The sequence below is a fragment of the Pangasianodon hypophthalmus genome, chromosome 27 (assembly GCF_027358585.1).
Source record: "Pangasianodon hypophthalmus isolate fPanHyp1 chromosome 27, fPanHyp1.pri, whole genome shotgun sequence".
Taxonomy (NCBI): domain Eukaryota; kingdom Metazoa; phylum Chordata; class Actinopteri; order Siluriformes; family Pangasiidae; genus Pangasianodon; species Pangasianodon hypophthalmus.
The window spans coordinates 13,554,827-13,582,526 of NC_069736.1; the positions used below are offsets into that span (position 1 = coordinate 13,554,827).

Here is a 27,700-nt window from a genome sequence, read left to right on the forward strand (position 1 = left end):
TCATGATGGTTTGAGTGAGTCATGGTTTGAGTGAAACCATGATGTGAGTATAGTAACGATGGTTTGAGTGAGTCACGATGGTTTGAGTGAGTCATGATGGTTTGAGTGAAGTCATGATGGTTTGAGTGAAACCATGATGTGAGTATAGTAACGATGGTTTGAGTGAAGTCATAATGCTTGAGTGAACTCATGATGGTTTGAGTGAAACCATGATGTGAGTATAGTAACGATGGTTTGAGTGAAGTCATAATGCTTGAGTGAACTCATGATGGTTTGAGTAAAATCATGATGTGAGTATAGTAATGATGGTTTGAGTGAAGTCATGATGTTTTGAGTGAAGTCATGATGTTTTGAGTGGACTCATGATGTTTTGAGTGGACTCATGATGGTTTGAGTAAAATCATGATGTGAGTATAGTAATGATGGTTTGAGTGGACTCATGATGGTTTGAGTGAAGTCATGATGTTTTGAGTAAAGTCATGATGCTAGAGTACAGTCATGATGCTTGAGTACAGTCATGATGTAAACGTGGTGTGTATACAGGCAGATAGACTCTATAGGGATAGAAGCTATGGCCACACAGACAGCTTCTAGTGTGTATTATTAGTCTTCTGCTGTAGTCTGAAAAAATGCACAACCTACAAGACAGGAGTTGGGAACTGGGAACTATATTTCAACAGCAGCAGGATGGAAAGAGTGTGTGTGTGTGTGTGTCAGAGAGAGAGAGAGAGAGATGCCTGCAAAAGTGTGATATCCTTCCTCAGCAATTTTCTATTCTAGAAATGCATTGCTTAATCTCTCTCTCCCCCTCTCTTTTTCTATCTCTGTCCCTCACCACTCCTTGAAATGAACCAGGCATGAAGCTTTGATCAGTGTTATTCCTTTTTTGCCCTTTTTGAAGTGGTGGCTCCTCTAATACCCACCTAGTTATGGGGGGGTGTGCATGTGTGTGAGTCTGAATTTACGAGTGTGTGAGGTGGGTCTCATCTGTTCGTGAGCCACACCGGGTCAACGAGGTCTCATCAGAGATGTCATCAGGGAGCGACAGGCGCAGAAAGGAAGAGAGCTCGTACGATAGACACTAATAAGAAGAAAACAGCATGTCTAAAAGAAAGAAAAGAGGCATGTATGAGAGAGAGAGAGAGAGAGAGAGAGAGAGAGAGAGAGCAGTGCAAGTGGGCGTAGGGCTGTTGACAAACTCGCCAGTCCCACCATCTGTGTTCTTCTTAAAGATGAGAGAAAGAACCAAAACAGCAGAGAACGCCTCACAACGCCCACTCACGACAAGCACACATCACAGAAACATTAACACAAACAACAAGACAACTTGGATTGCATCAGAAAATGTCAAACAGGCGAATTACGGAGTGGACTGATAGTCTTTTGTCAAGTTTGTTGCCACAGAGTGTTAACACTTATCCGCTCTGTCTAAAACAATCTGCTGCGTTTATATATAAATATAAAAAACTGATACACAGGGAACTGAAGTTTGGGCTATGTTTTATGTATGCATTTCCCTCTGCTTCTCTCCCTCTCTCTCTTTCTTGGAATATATGATGTATACAATTAATGTAAATATGTGATCAGCCAATCATGTGGCAGTAGGGCAATGCATAAAATCCTGCAGGTTCAAGAGCTTCTGTTAAAGTTCACTTCAAACATCAGAATGAGGGGGAAAAAAATGTGATCTTCGACCACGGCATTGGTTGTTGGTGCCAGACGGTTTGGTTTCAGAAACTGCTCATCTTCTGGAGTTTATCCAGAATGGTGCATAAAACAAAAAACATCCAGTGAGCGACAGTCGTGTGGGCGGAAACACCTTGTTGTCAGAGAGGTCAGAGGACAGGAGAATGACCAGACTGCTTCGAGCTGACAGGAAGGCTACAGGAACGCAAGTAACCACTCTATACAACCGTGGTGAGCAGAAAAGAATGCAGTTCGTGGATTGCTGCAATAATGATAAAAGGGGAAAAAAAATAGTCCCATCGTCATGTCATGTTTTTAATTTCGAACTTCAAAAGTGACTGTGGTGGGAGAATATTTTAAAAATGGGTCAACAATTTTCAGGGTTTTTTTTCTACAACACCGGATACTGCAGGGTTTCGTTTATCTATTTCTCCCGCCTAGAGACACTATCTAGCAATCGCTTGATAATCGCAGACTCGACTCCTGCTACACACACACACACACACACACACACACACACACAAACAGACATCTTTTAATCGGTCTTTTACATCACATTTTCCTCTCATCATACATACACCCAAGGAAAAAAATTAAATAAAAATTTTAAAAATAAATAAATAAATATAAAATTTTTTTTTAAATAAAATATAAATTAATTGAAATATATATATTTTTTTTAATTAAATAAAAATAAATAAAAAAAAATTTCATCACAGGCACCAAGTGGTCTTGTTTTCCAGGAGGAAATACAAGGGGAAATATTCTAGTGCTGAATTAGATTAATACAGAGATCTGTGTGTAGAGAGGTCCATTTCTTTGTGTTTTTCTCTCCATACAGATTCAATTTCTCTACGACATCGTGTTCCAGGCTAGAGGAAAACAGGCTGCGTGTAAATGTCAGTGCTAGAAACGCATTACAGAAGCAGCATCTGCCAGAAGAGCATTGCTTGTCTAAAGCAGAAATAAGACAGACCCTACAGTGTTTGTACAACTAAACCAATATATAACTAGATGTTTCATGTCTTTGTGTTCAATTGTTATTCCCTTTTTTTAGCAAAGACAAATGAAATCTGGTCAAAAAACGTGTAATTTTTGATATGTTGATGTTTTCTGTAAGCGATGTTTAGTATTTCTGGAAGGAGTCTCCAGTGTCAGTGCTTTGTAACAGTCAGAGGTAGCCAAGTTTTCCGCCTTCAGGACGGAGGAGTTTGTTGTTTCTTGGTAACATAACAAGCTACATTTATTTTTGTCTTATTAACTGAGGGAACAACTATTCATAACTGCTATAGAAACTAGTTAGAAACGTATAATAAGTATGATGAGTATGACGTTCTTTAACGAATAAAAAAAATTGTAGCTTTGGCACAACATTGGCTATGGTACAAGATGAATAAAACACTTGATGTTGTCAGAAAATAATCAACGTCAGAGTGATAACTCCACTCTATCATTGATCAGGTCATCAGTTCAGAGGTTAAACACAGAAACAACTAGAACAAAGCCCTTTGTTATTAGTATCAGCACTAATACTTCTAATAATCAGCTAATACTGAGCACAAGCTCAGGAAATAAACAGTAATAAAGCTGCTCTGTAATCGTATTACACTGGTGGTCCAAAATTTGACAACATGGGACATTTGACAAGTCTGCAATTCAACCAGTCATTGCAAAAAAAAAAATCCAATATGGAACAAGGCGAAGTTTTGTTTACTCACTGATCAGCATTCAAAACTGATAAAGACATTTAGGCTATGTTCACGAGGTATTTCTGGAGTCCATAAAATGTATGTATTTTGTGCTATAATTTTTGTTCATTGTGCCAAGCTGACACTCACAGTGAGCTGCTCTTATAGATACTTAGCGCTGAATTGTACTGTGAGTTAATTAGTTAATTAGTTTAGCGAATGACTGAAACTTCGGCCAGACTTTCTCTGATTGGTTGAGGCATAGCCATGGCTGAAATACGTTCCATCACAACTCCAGCATTGTTTGTTATCCAAAACATTACAGCAAGCATTGATGCTCATGGTCAGTTGAAGCAAAGTTCCCAGTGAAACCAATGGTAAATGCATTTTCACTGCCAAGTCCTCATGACAGACTACAGGTAAAAGGGGCATAAATTTTTTTACCCATATATGACAGATATATCACAGCTCAAGAATCATATAGAATGTCACAGACTTTAAACACAAAATCTGGAAGAATTCCTTGTCTGTGAAGATATCTACAGATACTGGGGTATCTAATTATTTTAGTAACTCCTGGCTCTGGTCTTGCATCCAGATATTTCTCTAACCACTATTAAATTGCATAATTATGATTATCTGCCTTCAATGCTCAATAAAGTCAAAAACAACTTTAAATTATGCTAGTGCTTTTTTTTTTTTCCATTATTCATGGATGGGCATGCCAGGTAGAGTGTTAGGTCAGTTCAGGAGTGTGTCCTGCTGTTCAGTGTGTTTTGACTATATTTCAAAAAATTAAAAATAATGTCAACAACTTGATTAAAAATTGGAAAATCGGGTTGAGAATGCACCCTTAGTTGCATGATAACAGAGGAAGATGCGTTACCACGTACAGTTAAACTGGCGAGGAATTTCACCCTCCTCTAGGGAGTGAGAAAATGAGAGCGAGACAGGCAGAGATTCTGCTTCAGCAATCTCAATAATCACAATAAATCAGTTTGAGGATGGAGTGAAGCATTTTTTTCCTCAAAAGGTCAACAGAATGCGGAAGAGAAGAAAAAGTTTGAGCTGAAGGATATTACTCACCCATATCATTATTAATATGACAACGCTGTTGAAATTCTCTAAACTGATTGTTCAGAAGGTGTTGATTAATTTTCTAGTACAGCAGGACTATGATGTAGTGCAAGATTTAAAGCAAATCACAGATTTATATGAACGGGCTAAGTCAAATACGTTATTGTTTCTATAGTAACAACTTGTACGGTGGATGTTTCACGCAATTCAAGAATAACAATAAACATTTTGTTTAGTGGAACTAAACTAAGCAAAACCTAAAAAAAAATTGGTTGTATGGGGAATATTTTTGTAAGGAGACATCTATTTAACAATTATGGAAGGAATCCCCAGGGTCAGCAATGAACTTCAAAAGTGTGACATTTATATGTTTATAGCTACTATAATGTAAGTGATAACAGGAACTAACGTGTTTCTCACGTTATTAAATGTAACTATAAATGGATAAAAGTATGAAGCTTTGTTCCTCACGTAATTCCATCAGCTGCTTTCCTGACTGCAGTTAAAATTATTCGCATGCTCACAGGTATCAGGAGAATAGCAGGAGAAATACTCTGAGGAGCGATAAGTGATGCCTCTATCAATCTGTGCGCCCACCTAGCCCACACTGTTACCATGGCAACAACGCTGCACGACCTACACGGCCCAATTAGCCCACGGCAACAGCGGAATGATGTGTATTAAACGTATCAGAGTCGGAAAGATTCTTTACTCAGCTGCGAAAGACAAGTAAGACGAACCTCGATTAGCAATCCTTTATTCTTCCAAGCCTGTATCAATTCACCAATTTACATGACGTACAAAATTGACACAAACTCATTACCGACGCTATCCCAACTGTGATTAGGTTTTTAATTATGAACCAGCACAGACACAATGGGTCACAATAATGAACGGACGGTTTCATAAGATCTGATTTATTCTCCTCCTGCTAAACAGTGAGCTGAGTGGAAAGCTGGCGTATTGAAAGCTTTTCATTAGCTGGATTTAATTAGGCTAATTACACAAATGGGAAAACATGGCAGGCAGTCAACAGGAATGCCAGTTTGATGAGTTAAGTAAAGTGGGCCAGCCTGGGGCAGAGAATTGAACAGATACGCATGATGGACTGAGGTGAGCATTAACGCTAAAGAGGTGAAGAATGGCATGTTCAAATGGCCAAAAGAGAACAGTTATACGTTACTTGATCATTTAGACTTTGCTCATACATGCAGCTCAAATCTGCAGTATGAACTCTAATTTCAAGCCACGTACGTATACAGGTTTACGTACGAATTTCTTGAAACTCACAGCAAGAACAACAACATGGATGAAAAACTAGCATGAGGGTACCTGACCCTGGAGCCACAAATAGGAAATCCCATCTCCTGTCCAAATACACACAAAACCACAAGTGGTCACAGCGAAATCTCACAACGCACATAATGAAACACAAAAAACAATGTTGGCTGAGGAAAGTTTGCATCTGAAAACCTACTCAGAAAACTCATTCTTTCATTGGTCAAACATACTGGTCAGTACATCAATGGAAAGAAAGTGAATGAATATTTTCCAAGTGCGCACAGACTTTTCAAAAATCACCTGAGTGTGGAGAACGAGGCTGGCGTTCAGTAAATTACTAGCTAATTGCTGTGTTCTCACCAGCCAAAACAAACCATACTGAGGGGTAAACAAAAAGGTTTTGATTCAAACAGACTAAACACTATATGGGAAAGCACCCTCAGTGTACAATTATCTTGTTTTCAAAAATAACAAAAACACTGGCAAGAAATAAAAGTATTTAAAGACAAATAGCAAAGAAAGACGCGTATATTCTCCTCCCAGCAAATTCAAAACAGACCCGTCTCATCTGTTCAGAGTTTGTCGAAAGGTAAAAAGCCACTATGAAATAAAACAACCACTTTAATTTATCTTATAGCTAAAAACTCTATTCTACTCTACTTTACTAATGTTTAAAGTAGCCATGAAACAACTTCTAAGCTGTGATTCGACTTCATATGTTTACGCATTTCCTTCTGAAACAAGAAGTCGTGGTGGTGTCATTTTAAAGTCACTACTGACTTCCAAATCAGCCAATAGTGTTCGAGATACTCCACACCCATTCTGAATCAAAACAAACCTGATACCTGGTAGCTTGAGCTAGCTAAATATGGAGAACTGAAGAGATTAACGAGTTTTTTTAACTTACTCTTATTGATGGAGTATGTTAAGTATGGTGAACAAAGACAGAATTGTGTTCTCGATCAGAACTGCGAATTCAGCGACATATTCCAGCATTGGTAGAATAAGTTCGTAAACCACCTCTGAGAAGCACCTGTGACATATTCGCAACCTTGTGCAAATTCAAAACGAATGAACGCCAAACATTTTTGCTTAACCAAGCAGTGGTTGGAAAATGGAAGTGTGTGTGAAGACGAGCCAAAAACACACCAACAAACCATGTTTACTACTAACGAGTTAACGAGCTAACAAGCTACGATTGTAGATTAAGACACGCCTCCTGGGACGGGATAAAAATGTTTCTAGAGAGCGTTTATTTGGACGATCTTGAAGTTGTGACTAGTTAAGAATCATCAAAACTTTATGATTTTTTTTATGTTTTCCTGGAAGTGATGAATTATAAACTGAAAATCTCCAAAACTCTTTTTTTCCCCAGCTTGTTGTCCATAGCACAAACGGACAAGTACAAAAAGCTTTGATTTCAGATGCATTTTAAGCATTAAAAGGACATTGTTGTTGCCTTTCAGTCATATTAGCTCAACCGGCTCTTTGAAAGCAAGGAATTCGATGTCGCAAGAGAGGCCAGACTATTCAGGGAAAGTCTCACTGGTGTCTCAAAATAAACATTTTTTTCTGTTCACAGTCACTGGAAAGCACTTTGTTAAAAAGTGACAGAATTAGAACACTGTGTTAGATTCCCAGCTATATATTGACAGATAAATTGCGCCAAAACAGGCCATGTACCAATATAGCGGGGTAAGTATTTATATATACATGGTCGATATTGCATTAGACTGAAATATCATTAACTACATTATAGAGTAGGCTACTCCTGGTGTAAAATGAAGCAAACGTGTTTCAGACTGGTGAAGAATAGAATAGAATAGAAAATGACTATCCTCACCCCTCACCTTCTGCCCTTTTATTATTAGTAACATTGATTTATACACAATGCTAAGCTGATTAAGCCTACAGCGTGACGGATTACTGCATTTCACCTTCTCTAACAAGCTCTCTTTTGGTGTTGAAAGCTGAAAAATAGCCAGTAATGTAATTTAAAATCAGTGAGATACCAGTTCAGGAGGTTCGAGAATCTTTGATAACGGTTAGATTTTGTTCTGCAGTTCTGACACAGAGATTTCTTTTTTCCAATCGCTGTAAGAGAAAACACTCCAGTGAGTCACACTGAATAGATTATTGTTATTATTATTTAAGAACATTTCTTAACACTGTCTCATTCTGTCTCTGAATCATCAGCCCGAGTGCTGGTCATGGACGTGTCGATCAATGTTTAGGTCATTCTGCTGAAAGCTGAATGTTAAAAATAAAATCATATTTCACACTGAGGGAAGTATGAGTCCTTGGAGAAGGTTCAGACAGTTCAGGCTGATTTGATATTCCATGTTTTTCTGACATTTTAAAGTTGATCTCAATAAATATTTATAATATAATATAATATGCTACATATTGGACCTATGCAAATCACAAACACATACACACACACACACACACACACACACACACACAAGACAGTAAGTGTGAAAAGCAGTACTGATTTAAGTACACTACTCCTCGGAAAGGTCAGATCACACTGGTGTGCGTTAAAACATAACTCATGACCTTTTTGAATGGTACCAAAAATGTACTGTTGCTCACTCAGACACCAAAAAGGTACCATTCATCAACCGACCAAAAGGGTACAAAAGGGTACAGTTATTGGGCCAAAAAGTTACTGTTCCTCAATCAGAGACCAAAAAGGTACCGTTCTTCAATCAGAGACCCAAAAGGTACAGTTACTGATCCTCAATAAGAGACCAAAAAGGTACCGTTCTTCAATCAGAGACCAAAAAGGTACAGTTACTGATCCTCAATCAGAGACCGAAGAGGTATAGTTACTGGGCCAAAAAGTTAGTGTTTCTCAATCAGAGACCAAAAAGGGTACAGCTACTGGGCCAAAAAGTTACTGTTCCTCAATTAGAGACCAAAAATGGTACAATTACTGAGCCAAAAAGGTACCGTTCCTCAATCAGAGACCCAAAAGGTTCTGCTCCTCAATCAGAGACCAAAAGGGTACATTTACTGAGCCACAAAGTTCCTAAATCAGAGACCAAAAACAGACTGATACCATTCCGCAAATGTAGTATTCCTGGGCCAAAATGTACCATTCTTCATTCAGACACTAAAAAGGTACAGTTACTGGTCCAAAAAGGTACTTTTTCTCAAGCAGAGCTCAAAAAAGTACAGGTATTGAGCCCAAAACGCAAATCTACTGGGCCATAAATCCACAGGGGAAAAAGAAAGACTGGAATATATACGCTTTCTTAGCCACAAAGTACTGATACTGCATCAAAATATACTGTTCCTCAATCAGGGTCTAAATAATTACCCCTTCAGTGACTTCTGCCCCAAATTTATTTCCAAGTGGCTGGTTCTTCGACTCGTTTTAGATTTATAGCCACAATTCACTCCCACAGAAGGAAAGAAAAGCAAAAAAAAGAGTGAAATTCTGATAAAACAGTGAATCACAAGGTAAAAGAGAATAGAAATAAGGGAGCAATTAAAGAGAAAACAAGAGAGACAGAGATGCGTTTAACCATTTGCACTGTGAGAAGAGCTCCACTCAGGCTCTTACTAATGGATCCCAAACTTGCCACACCTCTCCTCTCCTTTCATCCCTCCATCCCTCCATCACTTCCACTCTACTGGTCTGAATGCTTAATCACCGCCCAACTTCCTGATAAAATGCAAACACATGAGCGCTCCTATTGGCTGGCATGTGGTGTGTGGGGTCTGTGATTGGTTAAGTCCATGAGCGGAGGGTAAGAAGACCTCGGTTACAAGCCAAAGGAGGGTAGGGCAGGGCAGGGCAGGACAGGACACACACACACACACACATACATAATACAGCCAAATGAGCCCCTGTGGACAAAGGACCCTTAAACAGCAACCTGAAGCAAACAGGCTCAGACAAGCTCACACACACACACACACACACACTCTCTCTCTCTCTCTCTCTCTCTCTCTCTCTCACACACACACACACACACACACACCTCCCGCACTCTAGAGTCAAATTTCCTCTAATGATTAACTACACTTGACATCATGAACTTGACGATAACTAGCCGTCGCCTGGCTGATAATTGTCAATATAAAGTCATGTGACAGGAAATGGTAGTCATCATATACAGTAAACCTTCAGGATTTAACAAGTAGCTACACACTCACAACAAGACACACCTCGACACACACTCCTACATCAGCACTCTCCAGTTTTGTTTCACGTTACACCTTCTTAAATCAACAGAAACACATCAGCATGTCTTCAGCAAATCCATCTTCTTATTAATACACCAAAAACAAATACTTTCCTGTCTCAGCTCGACACTTTTATGATTCCATTCAGGTTTTTTTATGCACAAATGCGCAAATTCTATATCCGTACACGACTATCTACTAGGGCCCGAGTGAGCGAGATGAACATTTTGTCATCGATAGCGCATTTTAAGAAGCTAAACAATATTTTATTTTAAAAATGAAACAGACTCTGGGAGTTTTGCAGGACTTGTGATGTAAGATTAAATCATCAGTAGAAAATCCCAACCGTACAAACTCAGGAAAAAAAAAAAATAATAATTTCATAAAATTCAAAAGATTTTTTCCATAAAAGACCTCTCTATTACAAAGCACTAATTCCTGTACATGAGAATATCAGTAATTTTTGATTAACTCTATGAATTATTTTTAAATTAATTTTAATTAAAATTTTATAATTTCTTCTGTTTTCATTTACTCTTATTTTTGCTGTTTCTCTTGCTATTGTTAATTATTATATTTCTATCTTATTACTGCTGCTACAATCATATCCTTACTTCTTCTTCCTCTTATTATTATTAATATTTATTAGACACGCCTCTTTAATTGTGTTTCATTTCCTTGGGAAACATTTCATGCTGCAGTTTATGTATAAAAGATGCTATACAAATGAATAATAATAATTATTATAATTATAATAATTATTATTATTACCATTGCTATTGGTATTATTATTGTCGTTACTGTTACTATTATTGTTGTTAGCTCTATTACAATTTTTTGAAATTTTGAAAATCACTTCATTATAAACTCCGTGTTAAAGTACCACGGCATCTGACTTTATAACTGATTTTGATCATATTGATTTTTGAACTGATATGCAAAGAGGATGACGTGGTAACCTGAAACTTTTCAGGGCCAGAACCCACACGCTGTGCAAATCGAGACTTCAGAAATGTCTGATTTTGGTCTGACGTCATCTTTTTGGTGTTTGAGCCAGTCCGAGGTTCACACGTACATACACTGTATTTCCCCTTAGCAGAACAGCCGTAGGTAAGGCGGGGGGCTAAGAGGTGGAGCTGGGATCACACGTGGGAGGGTGTGGGCATTCTAATTTGCATAATCATGCATATTCATAGATCTCGCATTCTGGAGGAGGATAAAGGTATCTAAATATTCCTAGGCCTTTGGTTAAGTATTATTATTGTTATTATTGCATTACTATTATTCATCCTAATATATTTGAACGGTTTATAAAATACACCATCTGGGGTAATTATACACATCACCAAATTATAGTGTAATTGGTGTCTGTCCACTAACATGATTATTATTATTACTGCACATCCTCAAAGCTCAAAGGCTGGAGTTAGAAATGCATGTCAAGGCACTTCGGGAGCTTCTAAACAGTAGAAATACAAGTGACTTGAGTCTATCGATGTACGTGTTCTTCGGTCATTTCTCCTGATCGGTTCTGGAGAGCCAGGCTGCTGCACTGCAGAACAATAATGATAAAATGCGACGCAGGCAGGTGCTACTGCATCTTACACACACCCACGCTAACAGCGAAAACGCTCAAACTCTCCCTCACTGCTCACTCGTGCACTCGGTGAACCCCCTCGATAAATCTTTCCAAAGCCTCGGCTGTTACATAAACGCCATCAGCCACCTCTGCACTTGTCCTTTCGTTCCCGCTCTCTCTCTTTCTCGGTGCTTGAAACTGATCTCGAACCCAGCTATATCTGATGCTTCTATGTTTGTTTGTTTGTTTTTTTTTTTTTTAAATAAATTCTGTTTGTGCTTAAACGAGATGTACACCAAGAGTACTTTCTGTACCCGTTTCTATAGTTACAGAGAAGAAGAGAGAGGAGAACTTGAACATGGCACAAAGCGAGTGAAGGATGAAATACCAGTGGGACTGATAAGAGTGTATATTATGGCTGCCCACACACACACACACACACACAACAGAAAGCTCTCAAAAGAGTCTGTTTAAAGTTTGAAGCAAACACATTACATCATGTATAAGGCGTACAAGCACAATACTCAAAACACTAAAACTAAAAAAAAACCTGCATCACTGCACCTCTGTATCTCTGGCTCTACATACTGATTTGACTGACATTGCAACTGACCAATCACAGACCTTTATCCAGAGACCCCCGCAAGAATATCTTGTTTATCTCCAAGTCTTTACGCAAACTTCTTCAAACAAAACTCTCAAACAATCAGAAAGGTAGAAAAGACATCAGTTGCTAAGACCTTATGAGAATTAGTGTTTGTTTATAATATATTGATATTTTAAATTAGTATTTTCGTTGTTTTTTTGCTGCTGTTATTATTATTATTGTTGTTATTGTTGCTATTATTATTGCTGTTGCTGTTGTTATTATTATTGTTCTTGCTGTTACTGTTATTAGCGTTGTTAATGTCATTATTGTGTTGCTGATGTTGCTTTTATTATTGTTGTTGTTGCTGCTGTTATTATTGTTGTCGCTGCTGCTGCTGTAGCTGTTATTATTGTTATTATTGTTGCTGCTGTAGCTGTTATTATTGTTGTTGTTGCTGTTGCTATAGTTGTTATTATTGTTGTTGCTGTTATTATTGTTGCTGTTGCTATTATTATTATTGTTGTTGCTGTTATTATTGTTATTATTATTGTTGCTGCTGTTGCTTTTATTATTGTTGTTGTTGCTGCTGTTATTATTGTTGTCGCTGCTGCTGCTGTAGCTGTTATTATTGTTATTATTGTTGTTGCTATAGCTGTTATTATTGTTGTTGCTGTTATTATTGTTGCTGTTGCTATTATTATTATTGCTGCTGCTGTAGCTGTTATTGTTGATGCTGTTATTATTATTGTTGTTGCTCTTATTGTTGCTGCTGTTGCTTTTATTATTGTTGTTGTTGCTGCTGTTATTATTGTTGTTGCTGCTGCTGCTGTAGCCATTATTATTGTTGCCGTTGTTGCTGCTATAGCTGTTACTATTGTTGTTGCTGTTATTATTGTTACTGTTGCTGTAGCTGTTATTGTTGCTGCTGTTGCTATTATTGTTGTTGTTACTATAGCTGTTATTATTGTTGTTGCTGTTATTATTGTTGCTGTAGCTGCTATTATTATTATTGTTGTTGCTGTTATTATTGTTGTTGCTGTTATTGTTGCTGTAGCAGTTTTTATTACTGTTGTTGTTGCTGTTATTATTGGTATTATTGTTTCTGCTGTTATTACTGTTGTTGCTATTATTATTATTATTATTATTATTATTGTTATTGTTGTTGCTGTAGGTGTTATTATTGCTATTATTGTTGCTGCTATTATTATTGCTTTTGATGTTGCTGTAGGTGTTGCTATTATTATTATTGTTGTTGTTGCTGTGGGTGTTATTATTATTGTTGTTGTTGCTCCACCAGTCCCCTTAGACTAAAGCGTTACAGCAAATCAATATAGCGTTCTTCTGACTAATCATATGATCAAACATTTCTATTCCGCTGGGCAAGGTCTCTTCCAGGATGACCCCGCCCTCATCCACAACGGCTCTCTGAATGGTTTGATGACGAAGTGTCATATTATTACACACATATCTGGCTCAGCATCCACACACATACAGACGTGAAAAGATGAGATTATATAAGATAGATACTCTTTCCTTAGACGCACAAATTCCACACAGGTAAATAAAAATATATTATTTCTGCACGAACAGTAATAAATTCTGTGCTCACAGGCAGACAGAAACACATTTCTGCAGGTTACTATAGATATCAATAGCACTCGCCTCTGATACAGCACAGCATCCAAAAGCTTCTCCTTTATTAAGCATGAAAGCCGCTTAATATTTAATAAATCATCCATAAATATTTCAGAGGATTAGTGTTTTATGGAAAGGTCTCACCTCGGGGTCGGTGCCGAACAAAAATAGGTTAACAGTAATAGAGGTTGCTGTTATCACAATAATGGCTGTGTTAATGTGCTTTCAGCCAATTATCGCTCGTGTGAGAAGCTGCTGATGGCGAGAGAGGGGGAAAGTGGTGTGGGAGACTTTACCGAGATGAAGTAATGCAACTGATGAAGTTTATTAAGATTGATATTTTACTCAGAGGAAAACAAACAGTATTTTTTTTTACTTATAAACCCTGTTTGCCGTGTAATACAGTTAGGTTCACACAAGCAAAAACACTCACACACCCTCGTTCACTGGGACTGATCAGTATAGAGACCACGCCTCCTTCGCTGAGACTGACAGGTACAGAGACCACGCCTTCTTCATTAGAACTGGAAGGCAGTGAAGCCAAATCACTTTTCAGTTGGACGGACAGACACTGGTCACGCCTCCATATTTATTTACCATTTCATGGTCTCTGTCTGATTTGCTAGACAAATAAACTCATTTGCTTAGTTATATAACACTAATCCGGCTCATGACAGAACACACACACACAACACAATCAGCACTGTACACACTGCATTATAAATATCAGCAGTACTAAACACAGTTAAAGGTGCAGTGGGTGGAATTTGGAGTCTAGCGGTTGTGCACTGAACTACAAAAACATTACATCACTTTGTTTACACTTTGTTTTCTTATCCACGTTAACATACGCAAAACCGTTATGATAGAATTAGCCATAAGCACACCAAATGAACTAGCATAGTGAGTATACAATGTCTAGAACGAGAGCAAGTTTGGAAATTTACCCAATTTTTAACGACCTGGATCAATGGAGCATCAAATAAGCTGTTAACTTCGATATTTTTCGAGACATATTTGATAAAATAGATCTCTTCCATATGTAGCATGATCATATTGTGTGTTTTTTCCCCTTTCTACTGTAGTATCTGACCATTCTGGATTCCGCCATGCTTGCCGTAAACACATGGGCGTGTCTATGACATGACTGACAGGGATGTAAACCCAAATGAGGAGTCTTCCAACTCTTCAAGCATAAATGCTACCCTTGCTTTAGTCACGTTTCGTCAATAATTATATTTCACTGTGCTCACTGTTAATGAGATAAGTCCATGTTATCTGTAACAGGATGCAGTAATCTTGACTATATCCCGAACTGCGATTGAAGGTTTAAGCCGTCGTGAAAATTGGGCTCTACACAATATGTGGGGATTTAAACCTGAGGTCGTTGGGGGAGGCGCCTTTATTAACGTCTGTTGGGAAACCTCCTTCTTTATATGCATTAAACCAGTCTCAGCTCTCTCACACATCTAAACACACACACACACACACACACACACACACACTGAAGTGGTGGTGTGAAATTGGGCAGAGGGAGGAGTGTTTATAAAGGATTAGCGCATCCCTGGTTAACTGCTTTCCTCTCCCCCCCCCCACCCCCGCTTCAGTTTTCCTATCTCTATCCCTTTCCGGAATGCTTTGTACCTTTCTGCACCATTACAGATCTTTAAATAAGTCCTTTACACCAATGCGAACTCGGATCATACCCAGAAGAAGCCATAAATTAGGTCATGTGACAATCGGCAGCAGTAAACAGAGCGGTGCTTATTAATGGGAACGCTAAGACGCGCTATATTCCCCGCAGAGAGATCGGAAAAAATGAGCGATGATGACTTTACTCCGAGAGCCGGATGAAGAATAAAGCATCGATAAGAGATATGATAGTTCAACATCATTATATCAATATTATAATCAACAGATACACACTCACACACACACAAACACACACACTAGAGGTGGACGATTGGGCATAAATATCATATTGTGATACCTGCCATTTTCTTAATGTGTGTTACGCATCAGTGTTTAGAATTACGTGATATTTTTACAAACGCCTAGCATTCGGATTTCATGTTGCAATTCCTTGTCATCACAATTCTGATCGTATTTGAGTATTATTTTTATTTTTTTATTTTTTTACAAATAATACAAACTCTTAGAAATTTTAAAAACATTGTGGAAAACACATTGATTACAGCAAACGTCTGTTTTGTAACTTTATTTATATAACAGCGTTGCTGAATTCTCGAATCTGATTGGTCACAACGTTGTTCATTTTCCATAACAGCAGCGCCAAATATAATATGTACAAATCGCGCTTGCTCGGATACGTTATTGTTTCTATAGGTGACGTTTTCTGTGGGAGACGTTTATTTACGCTACGTTTGGTGAAGCTCGTGAAGTCTCCAGTGTCAGTGTTTCGTAACAGTCAGAGATAAAGCTGTAACTTTACGTGTAAACTTTACGCTTTTTTCGTCTTATTAACTTCAAGATAAAGTTTATAGCTACTATAACGAACGTGATAACAGAAGCTAACTTGTTTCGCAGAGGTTCCACAACATTAAACACAGCTATAAGCAATTATTAAAAAAAAGGGTTTTTTTTGTCCTTTAATAAATAAACAAACAAATAATTGAAAAATTGCTGTCGTGTAAGAGCAATAAAACACTTCAGAATGTCCTGAAATGTTAGTTTTGCTTAAAAATAGTAACGAATTGTGGCACCACATTGTCAAAGAAGTCATGTTACGCAAAAAAATGTATATTTAACGAGGAAATGGAGACAAACGATTTGTATGAACGTCCATTTTTACGATCTGTTACATGTTTCAGTGAGTAACGATGGCACTGACACGTGACGTACTAAAAAAAGTGTACAATGATGTTGAAATTTCGTAATATTGATGTAATATCGTAACTTTCACGTCACGTCACTTTACCTGAGGAAATTGGGTTACATTACAACACAATTTATCATTATATCCTCATTAACTTCATATGTTAAAAAAAAAAAGATGCGTTTATGTCATTATGACAATACCGAGTCTGCGTGACATCAAATCTTTAGAACCGTCCAAACTCCACACACACACACACACACCTACTGCTTACAGTTTTGACTAACACAATCAGACATCACTCAGCACCACTAAAACAGAGTATCATGGGGAGAGATAATGAGAAATTGACAGACAGAGAGAGATAAAGATTGATGGAATATGAAGGATGAAGGGAGAGAGATAGAGATAGAGAGAGAGAGATAGAGATAGAGAGAGAGAGAGAGAGAGAGAGAGAGAGAGAGATAGGAAGGAAGTGTCGGTACGTACTGCTGTAGAGTGTGTCGATCCAGGAGAGCCTGGGCAGCCCGTGAGAGCTCAGGCGCTCCATTTCTCCTCCCGCTGACTCCTCCAGGGCTTCACAATCCCTCCTTCCCTCGCTCTGTTTTACTAACCCTCGCTCCTCGTTTCGTGCGCTCAGGGATGGAGGGAAGCTGCGAGCGAGGATGGAGGAGATGGGAAGGGAAGGGCCGAGTGTGTGTATATGCTTGCTCTCATTCACACACGAGCACACACACTCGAGTGCGCTAGCTGGCGACCGTTGCTAAGGGAAAGAAAGCGCTCCTCCCCTCTAACCTCCCTTTCTCTCCCTCCCTCTCTCTCTCTCCCTCTTTCTCTTGCTCACTCACTCCAAACACTTATTCATTCTCGCTTCAGCTCAATGCCCCTCTCTCAGTCATTCACTTGCTTTCTGCTCTCACACACTGACTCATTTTCATATGAAGTCAATTTTTATTAAAAAAAAAAAAAAAAAAAAAAAAAAAAAAAAAAAAAAAAAAGACAAAAAGAAGGATGTGGGAGCGGAAACATCACATGAGAGTGTTTCACTACAGGCAGCCCCACACACACACACACACACACACACACACACACACACACACACACACACACACACAGCAGACTACATTAGCCCTGAGCCCCTCTGGGATGTAAGCTCTATGCTAATACTTCTCCCCCATCTCTCTCTGTCTCTCTCTCTCTCACTCTCTCACTCTCTCACACACACACACACACACACACACACACACAGTCTTGATCTTTCTCTCTTCTGATGTACACAGTAAAGAGCTTGTGGTTTACTGTAGGAGTCGGCGTCATTCAAAGTGACTTCAAACACAAACACAACCACAAACTTCAGTCCAAGGAAGTGGAATCAGATCAGTTCCGGCCTCTGAACATCTGTCCATCGATCCGAGGTCATGCCTTTACTGTTACAGGATCCACCAGAGAAACACACACACACACACATACAGGCTGGCAGAACAAATGTCTCTGTTCTAATGCTATTCAAAATGATATTATATTTACATATTCAAAATTCTAAAAGTGCTATTACATGCAAATATTTAAGAAAGTGACTTATAGTCTATGGCTGAATCTCAAATGGAGTTCCAGGGCATATAGTGCACTATGTAGGGTCTAGATTGCAATTATTCACCCCTATGTGAGTGAATTTATTAAACTTAAAGACAAAGAGAGGAGGAAATGGAGGAGAGGAGAGGAGAGGAGAAGAGAGGAGGAGAAAGGAGGAGAGGAGATGAGATAGGAGAAAAGGAGAAAAGGAAGAGAGGAGTGGAAAGAAGAAAGGAGAAGAGGAAAAGGGAGAAGATGAGAGGAAAATGGAGGAGAGGAGAGGAGAAAGGGGATGAGAGGAGGAAAAAAAAGGAGGAGAGGAGAGGAGAATGAAGGGGAGGACAGGAGAAAGGGGAAGGAGAGGAGAAGAAAGGATGGGAAAGGAGAAAAAGAAAGGAGAATTGAGAGAAGAGCACAGCACAGATAGAAGCAAGTGGAAGAGGAAAAAAGAAGACAGAAAATGGGAATATGGAAGATGAAAAGAGAGAAAGAGGAGGAGAAGAGAAAGAAGAGAAGAGAAGACCAGGAGAGAAGAGAAATGAGAAGAGGATGAGGGTGAGGAAGAGAGGATGAACGGAATAACAGAAACTGAGAGAAGTGAGAGAGATCGCAGCTGTGCAAAAGGACAAACGAAGGGAACGTGTGGATGAAGGAACGAACACGCTGTACTGCTTTCTTTTGCTCTTTCCACTGTTCCCGTGGCAACCAGCCTCGCCATGATCACTGACCCCGTAGTGATGGGGGGAAGAGGATGAATGGAACGTGTGAACGAGTGCTGCTGTTCCACTGAGTTAAGGAGAGCCCGGTCGGCATGTGGGCATGAACTACCCACAATGCACCTGTCAGTGGGAAACAAAGACGAGTGACCCTTCAACATGAGAGGAGAGACGGAGAGAGAGGAGCGAAGGATCAGGGCTCGGCTGATCAAATCAGTAAAAAAAAAAATGGGTTTAAAAATGTCCTGTAACAGACAGAGAAGGAGACAGACACAGCAGGAGGGACTTAAATCATGCAACATGCTTCAGGCAGCAAGGAAACCCCTTAACACACACACACACACACACACACACAATCCTGAAAGGCATTCCCCATTAGCCCTCTGAAGTCTGAAGCCTGACACACACACAGACACACACACACACTCCTAAAAGGCATTCCCCATTAGCCCTCTGAAGTCTGAAGCCTGAAGCCTGACACACACACACACACACACACACACACACACACACACACACCATGGACTGTGATAAGCCAAACTGGAGAACTTCAATTAAGACATAAAAGCAGTTAGAGGACCCCCCAAACAAACAAACACACTCACATACACACACACAAACAGTCAATTCTACATTCTAGTACATTCTGGCCAGAAGTGTGTTTATGTGTGGTGTGGTGTGTGTGTGTGTGTGTGTGCATGTGTGTAGCCTCAAATCCTAGAGAAAGATCCTTAAAACAAGGAGCCAGAATATTTAGGTCAGACACACATAGTATTACACTGCAAGTACACACGTGTATACACACACACACACACACACAGCTCGTAGTCTTTAGATCGGGGACAGCAGGGTGGCATAACAAACACAGTGCCAACTCAAAGTGGGTGAGGGGAGAGCCTCGCACTGATACACACGCAGAATATTAAAAGAGCCTTAAAGGAATAACAAACACAGACAAAAGAAATCTCTGAACTGATGTCTTTTTATGTCAAGTGTGGCAGTACTACACACACACACACACACACACACACACACACAAAGGACCACACTCCCCCAGCAAACTCATAAACCCAAACAAAGCATATGATATACACACGCACACACACACACACAACAACACATAGTAAGGACTATACTCCCACAACAAACTCATAAACACAAACAAAGCATATGACACACACACACACACACACACATACACACAAAGGACCAAACTCCCCCAGCGAACTCATAAACACAAACAAAGCATATGATATACACACACACACACACACACACACACACACACACACACAAGCATATTGCACATTGCCCTCGGGCCAATATTCTTAATCACGTAAAATGATGAGTGTCAGTTAATGAGCAATATTAGATATTATTAATACAATTTTGAGGACATTTTGTCTATATTAAATTAATTAAATTGCTCATATTAAAATAAAGGTTGGGTTTGTTGCTGTTTTGCAGAAACCCGAGGAGGTGAAGGCTGGTATATTGCCGGAAAGGAGGCAAATAAAAAATAAGGCATCAGTGGAAGGCAACAGTGGAGACATCGGGGGTAACAAAACAACCAGTAGAATTGAGGCAGTGGTAGAAACGTTAAGGTAGAAATGAGGCAATGGTAGAAACGTTAAGGTAGAAATGAGGCAGTGGTAGAAACGAGGAGGAAAATTGAGGCAGTGGTAGAAATGTTTAGGTAGAAATGAGGCAGTGGTAGAAATGTGAAGGTAGAAATGAGGCAGTGGTAGAAATGTGAAGGTAGAAATGAGGCAGTGGTAGAAACAAGGAGGAAAAATAAGGCAGTGGTCGAAACGTTAAGGTAGAAATGAGGCAGTGGTCGAAACGAGGAGGAAAAATAAGGCAGTGGTCGAAACGTTAAGGTAGAAATGAGGCAGTGGTCAAAACGAGGAAGAAAAATGAGGCAGTGGTCGAAACATTAAGGTAGAAATGAGGCAGTGGTCGAAACGTTAAGGTAGAAATGAGGCGGTGGTAGAAACGAGGAGGAAAAATGAGGCAGTGGTCGAAACATTAAGGTAGAAATGAGGCAGTGGTCGAAACGTTAAGGTAGAAATGAGGCAGTGGTCGAAACGAGGAGGAAAAATAAGGCAGTGGTCGAAACGTTAAGGTAGAAATGAGGCAGTGGTCAAAACGAGGAAGAAAAATGAGGCAGTGGTCGAAACATTAAGGTAGAAATGAGGCAGTGGTCGAAACGTTAAGGTAGAAATGAGGCAGTGGTCGAAACAAGGAGGAAAAATGAGGCAGTGGTCGAAACATTAAGGTAGAAATGAGGCAGTGGTCGAAACGAGGAGGAAAAATGAGGCAGTGGTCGAAACGTTAAGGTAGAAATGAAGATTTGAAGCAGAGGTAGAAAGAGGAAGGCAGACATGAAGCAGTGGTAGAAATAAGGTAGAAGTAAGGCAGCGGTACAAACATGAAGGCAAAAAAATAAAGCAGTGGTAGAAATAGGAAGGTAGAAATGAGGCAGTGGTCAAAACGAGAAAGTAGAAATGAAGGGAGATTTGAAACAGGGGTAGAAACGGGAAGGTAGAAATGAGGCAGTGGTAGAAACTAGACAGTGGAATAAACAAGGCACTAGTAATAAAGAGACAGCAGGAAAGAGGAAAGACAGTGGCAGAAACAGGCCAAAGGAAGAAAAGAGGCAGGGATATAGATGAAGCAATGGGAGGCAAGAAGCAATGGTAGAAACAAGACAATAGGAAAGAAGCAATGGCAGAAACGAGGCAGTGACAGAAACGAGGCAATGGTATAAATGAGACAGAAATAGGGTGGGGTTAAAAAATAAGTCAGTAGTAGAAATGAGGCAGTTGAGGAAATTAGGCAGTGGCAGAAACGAGGCAGTGCTGATAGTATTCCGTGTTTGTCTTAGCTAGCTAATTTAACTAGCTAAATGTGTGTGTGTGTTTAAAGATCTGTTTGGGCAAAACAGAAATTTCTCGAAAGCCTAGGATAGGTCAGAAGATGGAGGATTAAGGAAGTGCTTTGTGGATACTAACACTTTTCCAGAATAAGATCTATCCGCATCATAACTAACGATACGATTTCTTATTAGCTAGCTAACTCAATATGAGAACTAATACTACACTGTGCTCAGACTAACGTTGGTAATTAGCACTGAGCCAAAGTCATTCGTCAACTGAGGAACACCCACGATGGAGAACAGATTGAGACCCTCCCACTTTGGTATCCCATTTGCGTAAAAAAAAAAAAAAAAAGCATCTAAGGTGACGTTTATTGTACGAAATCGTATTGAAAATCGCACGATATTAGTATTTGGCTACATCACACACCCCTACTGCATTGGTACCAATTAATGAAATGAAGCAGCTGTTTTTGGAATAAAAGTGTGAAACAAAGACAGGAAGTTCACCTCGTTTGACCGACACTTGGTCCAGGGGGGAACGGGGGATTTGAGGAAGGGGGGTAACAGAAATGCCATCTGGTGCCCTTTTAACACACTACCAAAACACAGGCACTTGTGTTTTGTGTTTCGTTCCTCTTTCTTTCCCACCCTCCCTCTATCCCTGCCTCTCCCATAATCCCATCATAAGCAGCACTTGAGTCAAGGTTATATTAGACCTAGGAGCTTTGATTGGACCATCCCTCACAGGTCCGATCTATAAGCACTGACCTGTCAATCATCCAGCTCTCTATTTCCCGCCCCAGTATAAATAGATAGATGTATATAAAATCAAATCCATTCATACTCTTCTTCTAGGTGCCAAGTGCCTAATCGGCTTTAAATCTGATCTCCGGTGCAAACACATCCCTCTCCAAAAAACATGGGCCTACAGACACAGAATTCCTACAGACACACCCCCTCTACACACACACACACACACACTCTCTGTGTAAATGACAGAAGAAAGTAGGAAGCAGTTGGGAGAATAGTAAAGTAAATTATACACAGGATTTGCCAGCACAGAGGGCTTGGGAGCACTTAACCCCTGTTTAAAGTAATGTGAGTGCATGTGCAGCATACACACACACACACACACACACACACACACACACACACACACACACACTCATGCATAATTAAACCTAAGCATGTGCTTTGGCAAACCCGACAAGGCTTTATAGTGGTGACCCACGTCCCTGTGTGTTTGTCCCTATGTGTGTGTCCCTCTGTGTGTGTGTGTGTGTGTGTGTGTGTGTGTGTAATTAGCAAACTAGCCAGCAGGCGAATCCCAAAGCTCTGCCACATGCTGCTCAGTTCTGCCCAGAGACCTTCATATAATCCACACACACCACCCCCAAACACACACCACTCCCAAACACACACACACACTCTCTCTGCCCTACTTTAGACCCCTCCATCTCTCAGCCTAAAACGAGGGGGAGGAAAAGAAAAAGGAGGTAAGGGGACTGCCTTATCTGTTTGATGTTCATTCATCTCACTCTCGCCCCATCTCTCCTCTCTTCCCTCATTCAAATTTATTCCCTAAATGGCACTGACCGAGCCACAGGCATCTGGGCATCAGGGTGAGGTCCCAAATGCCCAGCAGTTCCAACAGCCGAGTCGAAAGCAGCTCTATATACATAATACATAATACATAATAGAGTAACTGTAATATAATAAGCTTAACACTAACCTGAAGGGCTGATCTGCCTTTCTGCAAATGCTAAAGGGCAAGTCAATGCAAATGTCACATTTCCCCCGAAAAAAAAAAAAAAAAAAGCTTGAGCACAAGGGAAAAACACACCGCTTTAATAGGAATACTTTTCCACCTGTTCATTCGTGCAGTTATCCAGTCCTGGGATTTTCCAGACACAAGAGAACGGTGTGAAAAACTTTCAGTGAGCAGCGATTCCGCAGGCGGAGATGAGCGGTCAGAGGAGAATGGCCAGACTGGAAGGGTACAGTAACTCGAACAACAACTCTTTACAACCGTGGTGAGCAGAAAAGCATCTCAGAACGCACAACACGTTGAAACGTTAGGCAGATGAGCTACAATGGCGGAAGACCACATCGGGTTCTGCTCCTGTCAGCCGAGAACAAGACACTGACAGTATACCGGACTGATGTGTGTTCTGTTTGTGCATTCTGAGATGCTTTTCTTCTCATGACGGTTGTAAAGAGTGGCTACTAAAACTATCACGAAAAGTGGAATTAAAACATGTACAACACAGACACCAGTCATCATCATGACAATATGTATCATCAACACTGAGTAGAGCAAAAGAACCATTTCAAGAGAACAGTAATATATTGCAGATATTCCCTAGCTCTAACTCCTTCTCCCTGCTTTCTTCCTTCTCTCCATCCTCACTGCTTGTCTGTTCTGTTTTCCACTGATCTTAGAATAACCAGTCTCTCTGAGCAGCTCTTCTCATCTCCTTCTCGCTCACACTCTGTCCATCATCCAAGCCACATCAGATTGTTTTAATGGAGGGAGAGAACAGAACGTTCAACAAAACACCGACCTGCTTATAGACGTAGATATTTCCGTCCTTTCCTATTAGGGATGTGCTGATGATCAGTTAGAGGGTGTATCAGTTAAAAAGCCTATCAGTGTGATTTACTATGAAACAATAAAAATAATTCCAGTTTTTCATAATCCAAAATCAAAATGCACTGACTTTTTCCACAAAACATAACCACACCACCATGTACATAATAGAAGAAAGAAAAAAAAAAAAAAAGATTCTGTCTCATCTTGTTCTAGCTACGACCAAGAAAAAATGATATCGTAAAAACCATAATATAATGTTCAGGAATAAATTAACATTTGCTTGCAACTAATGGTACAATCTTCCCAGTTTAAAAAAGTACACAGTACAATGTTGTGATGTTTTGGTTTATTAGCACTAGCTGTGCAGTGAAAGAGAGTTTTAGAAAAATAACAGAACAGAAAAAAGGAAAAAAAAAAAAAACAGATGGTCATCACCTCACACTATACGTTTTCATTTGCAGAATACCTATCATATACTAACCTGAGGCTATCACACCTCTCCAGGTAGCTAAAATCCATTAGTCACAACACACCCACACACACACACACACACACACACATATCCTCCAAGGGACCTTAGTTATGGTGCTTAAACTGTCTGATCATCAGAGGTCCAGATTGCACCCATACACTAACCTGGAGCTGTTTCTCCTCTACTGGAGTCCATTAGTACATCAGTGAAGTCCCCGCAGTCATACCCCACACACACACACACACACACACACACACACACACACACACACACAAACACAAACACAAACACTCCAACCACACTGGCCTATATTTTTTGAAGCCTCCCAGGGTACCAGCATGTGATTTATGATCATTTTCCTTCACAGTCTAATGAATATAGCGATGAACAGAGTGGCCTGGTCCTAAATCAGCATTCTGCGTAAAGGCTAAGCTCGATCACACACACTCTGCTGCCACCTAGTGAACACACTACACCAGGCTGCAGCAGAAGTAGAAACTGACTTTCTGTAGTACGGCCTTTAAATTTTGCACGCAGGAAAACACTGAGAGGAAAACACAACTGAAAGGAAACACAAAGGGTGGAGGGAATCGAGGGGATCTGAGTGACTTTGACAAGGGCCAAATTGTGAACGCAATATTAGGCAAGTGGTTTTAAAGGTATGTCTGATCAGTGTATATTGGCTGGGGTTATTTCTACTAGTCCTTTTATGGTAGTTAAAAGACGGCGTGGAAACATGCAGTCTTTAAAAATTACTGAGAAATTCAGACAGGAAACCCCAGTGGTATTCCGGTAATCATTACCTTACCTTCCCATGTAAAGTAACTAAAACTAACTAAAACTAACTAAAACAAGTGTTTATGACACATCTGTGATTCCAACAACCCCACCAAACAATGCTTGAACTTTGCTGTGATAGGTTAAAGTGACAAATCAAAATGACTGGCTGCGGTACTTCTCTAATTTTCCTGGAACTGTAACACGGACAGTCGTATCCATCAAGTTTTTAAACATGAATTATGGGAATTATTTCCATTCCCAAGAACAACAAATGCAATGGTGCCTTCAAATTTGGCTAACTTCATCATGCCATGTTTATGCTGCGATAAAAAGCCCTTTTCCTGGGAATCCTCTGAATCAAATCATGTGGTAACGACAAAATTTTATGTCCACAATAACCATATTTTTGTGGGTTGAAAGTAATCTACTGCTTGCTGAATGTGTGTATGAGTGCTTAAGAAACCCCAGAGCAACCACAGTCGCCTTTTAAGCACTTCTCCTCCCTGGAAGCCCTTCTCTGAAACGTCTCTGCGTCAGTGTGTGAGTGATGTCGTTACTTTGCCTCTGAGTCAGAAGTCGAGAGCTCAGTGTGGGAGCTGTTCCAATAAAGTGTTCAAGTCCATTACCTCGGCAGCCTGATGACTCAATGCTTAATGCCATCATTGTACTCTATAGCGCGCGTGTGTGTGTGTGTGTGTGTGTGTAAAGGGAGGGTTTAACAGTCTTAACCAGTCACTAGAATCTTTAATTATTTCTCTGTCTGTGTGGATGATTAGTTAAGGCATTTTATACGCTTCAAAATTCATATAAACTAATAAATAAGAAAATACGCATATGGCCACAAGGGGGTGCGGAACAAACAGGAACAAACAATCACACACTAGACAAGTACAGGTACTGAAATTATTGTCCAACTTTCTATGGATCTACTGCATCTATCTATCTGTCTGTCTGTCTATCCATCAATCTCTCCCTCGATTTGTAATTCACATATATAAAATCACCAAAACTGGACCATTCAAGATTGTAACAAGACCAGGTGACATTTTTCCCATCTTCGACTGTCCAGTTTTGGTGAATCTGTGCCCACTGTAGCCTCAAACACCTGTTCTTGGCTGACAGAAGTGGAACTTCTGCTGTTGTATCCCATCCACGTCCTCAATGTTCTGTACATTCTAAGCTGCTTTTCAGCTCACCACGGTTGTAAAGAGTGCTTATCTGAGTTACCGTAGCCTTCCTGCCAGCTTTAACCAGCCTGGCCATTCTCCAAATGGCCTCAAATTCTCAAATTCATCAAGGCATTTCTGAAACACTCAAACCAGCCTATCTGGCACCAGCAACCATGACAATATTGAGGTTATCTCAATATCGTGCTAAAAAATGATAACATAAAAAAGTGACAAAATCAATTTCACAGCCTATTAGAAAATGTGTGTGTTTGTTTAACTGGGATAACAATATGGTAAATATATGAGGTACAAATATGAAAACTGGATCATTTATAGTATATTTTTAGTACAGTATGTTATTTCTAGTATGTGCTTTTCCTGCATATAGTGTGGACTGTGTCCCAGTTTATGTTACATGGGACACACTGAAAGAAGTAGCCAGCAAATAACGAATACATGATTGCCCCTTTGGTCCCATTTAACCTTTATTTATCCTATTTTTCGTTTGACTAGAATGAACAAACTTGAAGATTATGTTAACGGAACAGAATTGCTGAAAGTTGATACTGTATTGAAAACCAGTGGAAGACAGAGTATCACAGGTTTAAAGAATAATTTAAAAAATGATTTAATAAAGCTACCCACACACTCAATACAAGAACAAAATGTAACACAACTACACAAATCATCCTCGTGTAGTGGTAATGTTTTGAAGTGTCCGCGATGATGTTAGTGCATGTACACGCCTGTTACACACCTACCTCCTACACACTGACATCACTCTGAGCTCTAAGGTAAGCATGGAATCTACAGCGATTAGTCACTTTCATCAACTTTATCCCTCTGGTACTTGGTTTAATGCTGGGCATGAGACTTGAAACCCGCTAATGGCTAACATGACACTAAATGAAAGCACCGGTGGTAAATCTCTCAGATTTAATCTGGTATT

The 27,700-nt window shown here is 39.7% G+C and overlaps 1 protein-coding gene across 2 annotated transcripts in view; it reads right to left on the bottom strand.

Annotated features, from left to right (window-relative positions):
* Positions 1-27,700, bottom strand: part of abr (ABR activator of RhoGEF and GTPase) — a 151,937-nt gene that overhangs the window by 99,431 nt on the left and 24,806 nt on the right. Inside the window, exon 1 of one of the 2 annotated variants that reach the window (XM_034300559.2) lies at positions 17,058-17,335. The exons of the other annotated variant lie outside the window; for it this stretch is intronic. Within the exon in view, the coding sequence (XP_034156450.1) occupies positions 17,058-17,118 (61 nt within the window). The 5' untranslated portion in view covers positions 17,119-17,335. Of the gene's footprint in view, positions 1-17,057; positions 17,336-27,700 lie in introns of those variants that run through there. 2 annotated transcript variants of the gene reach the window in all.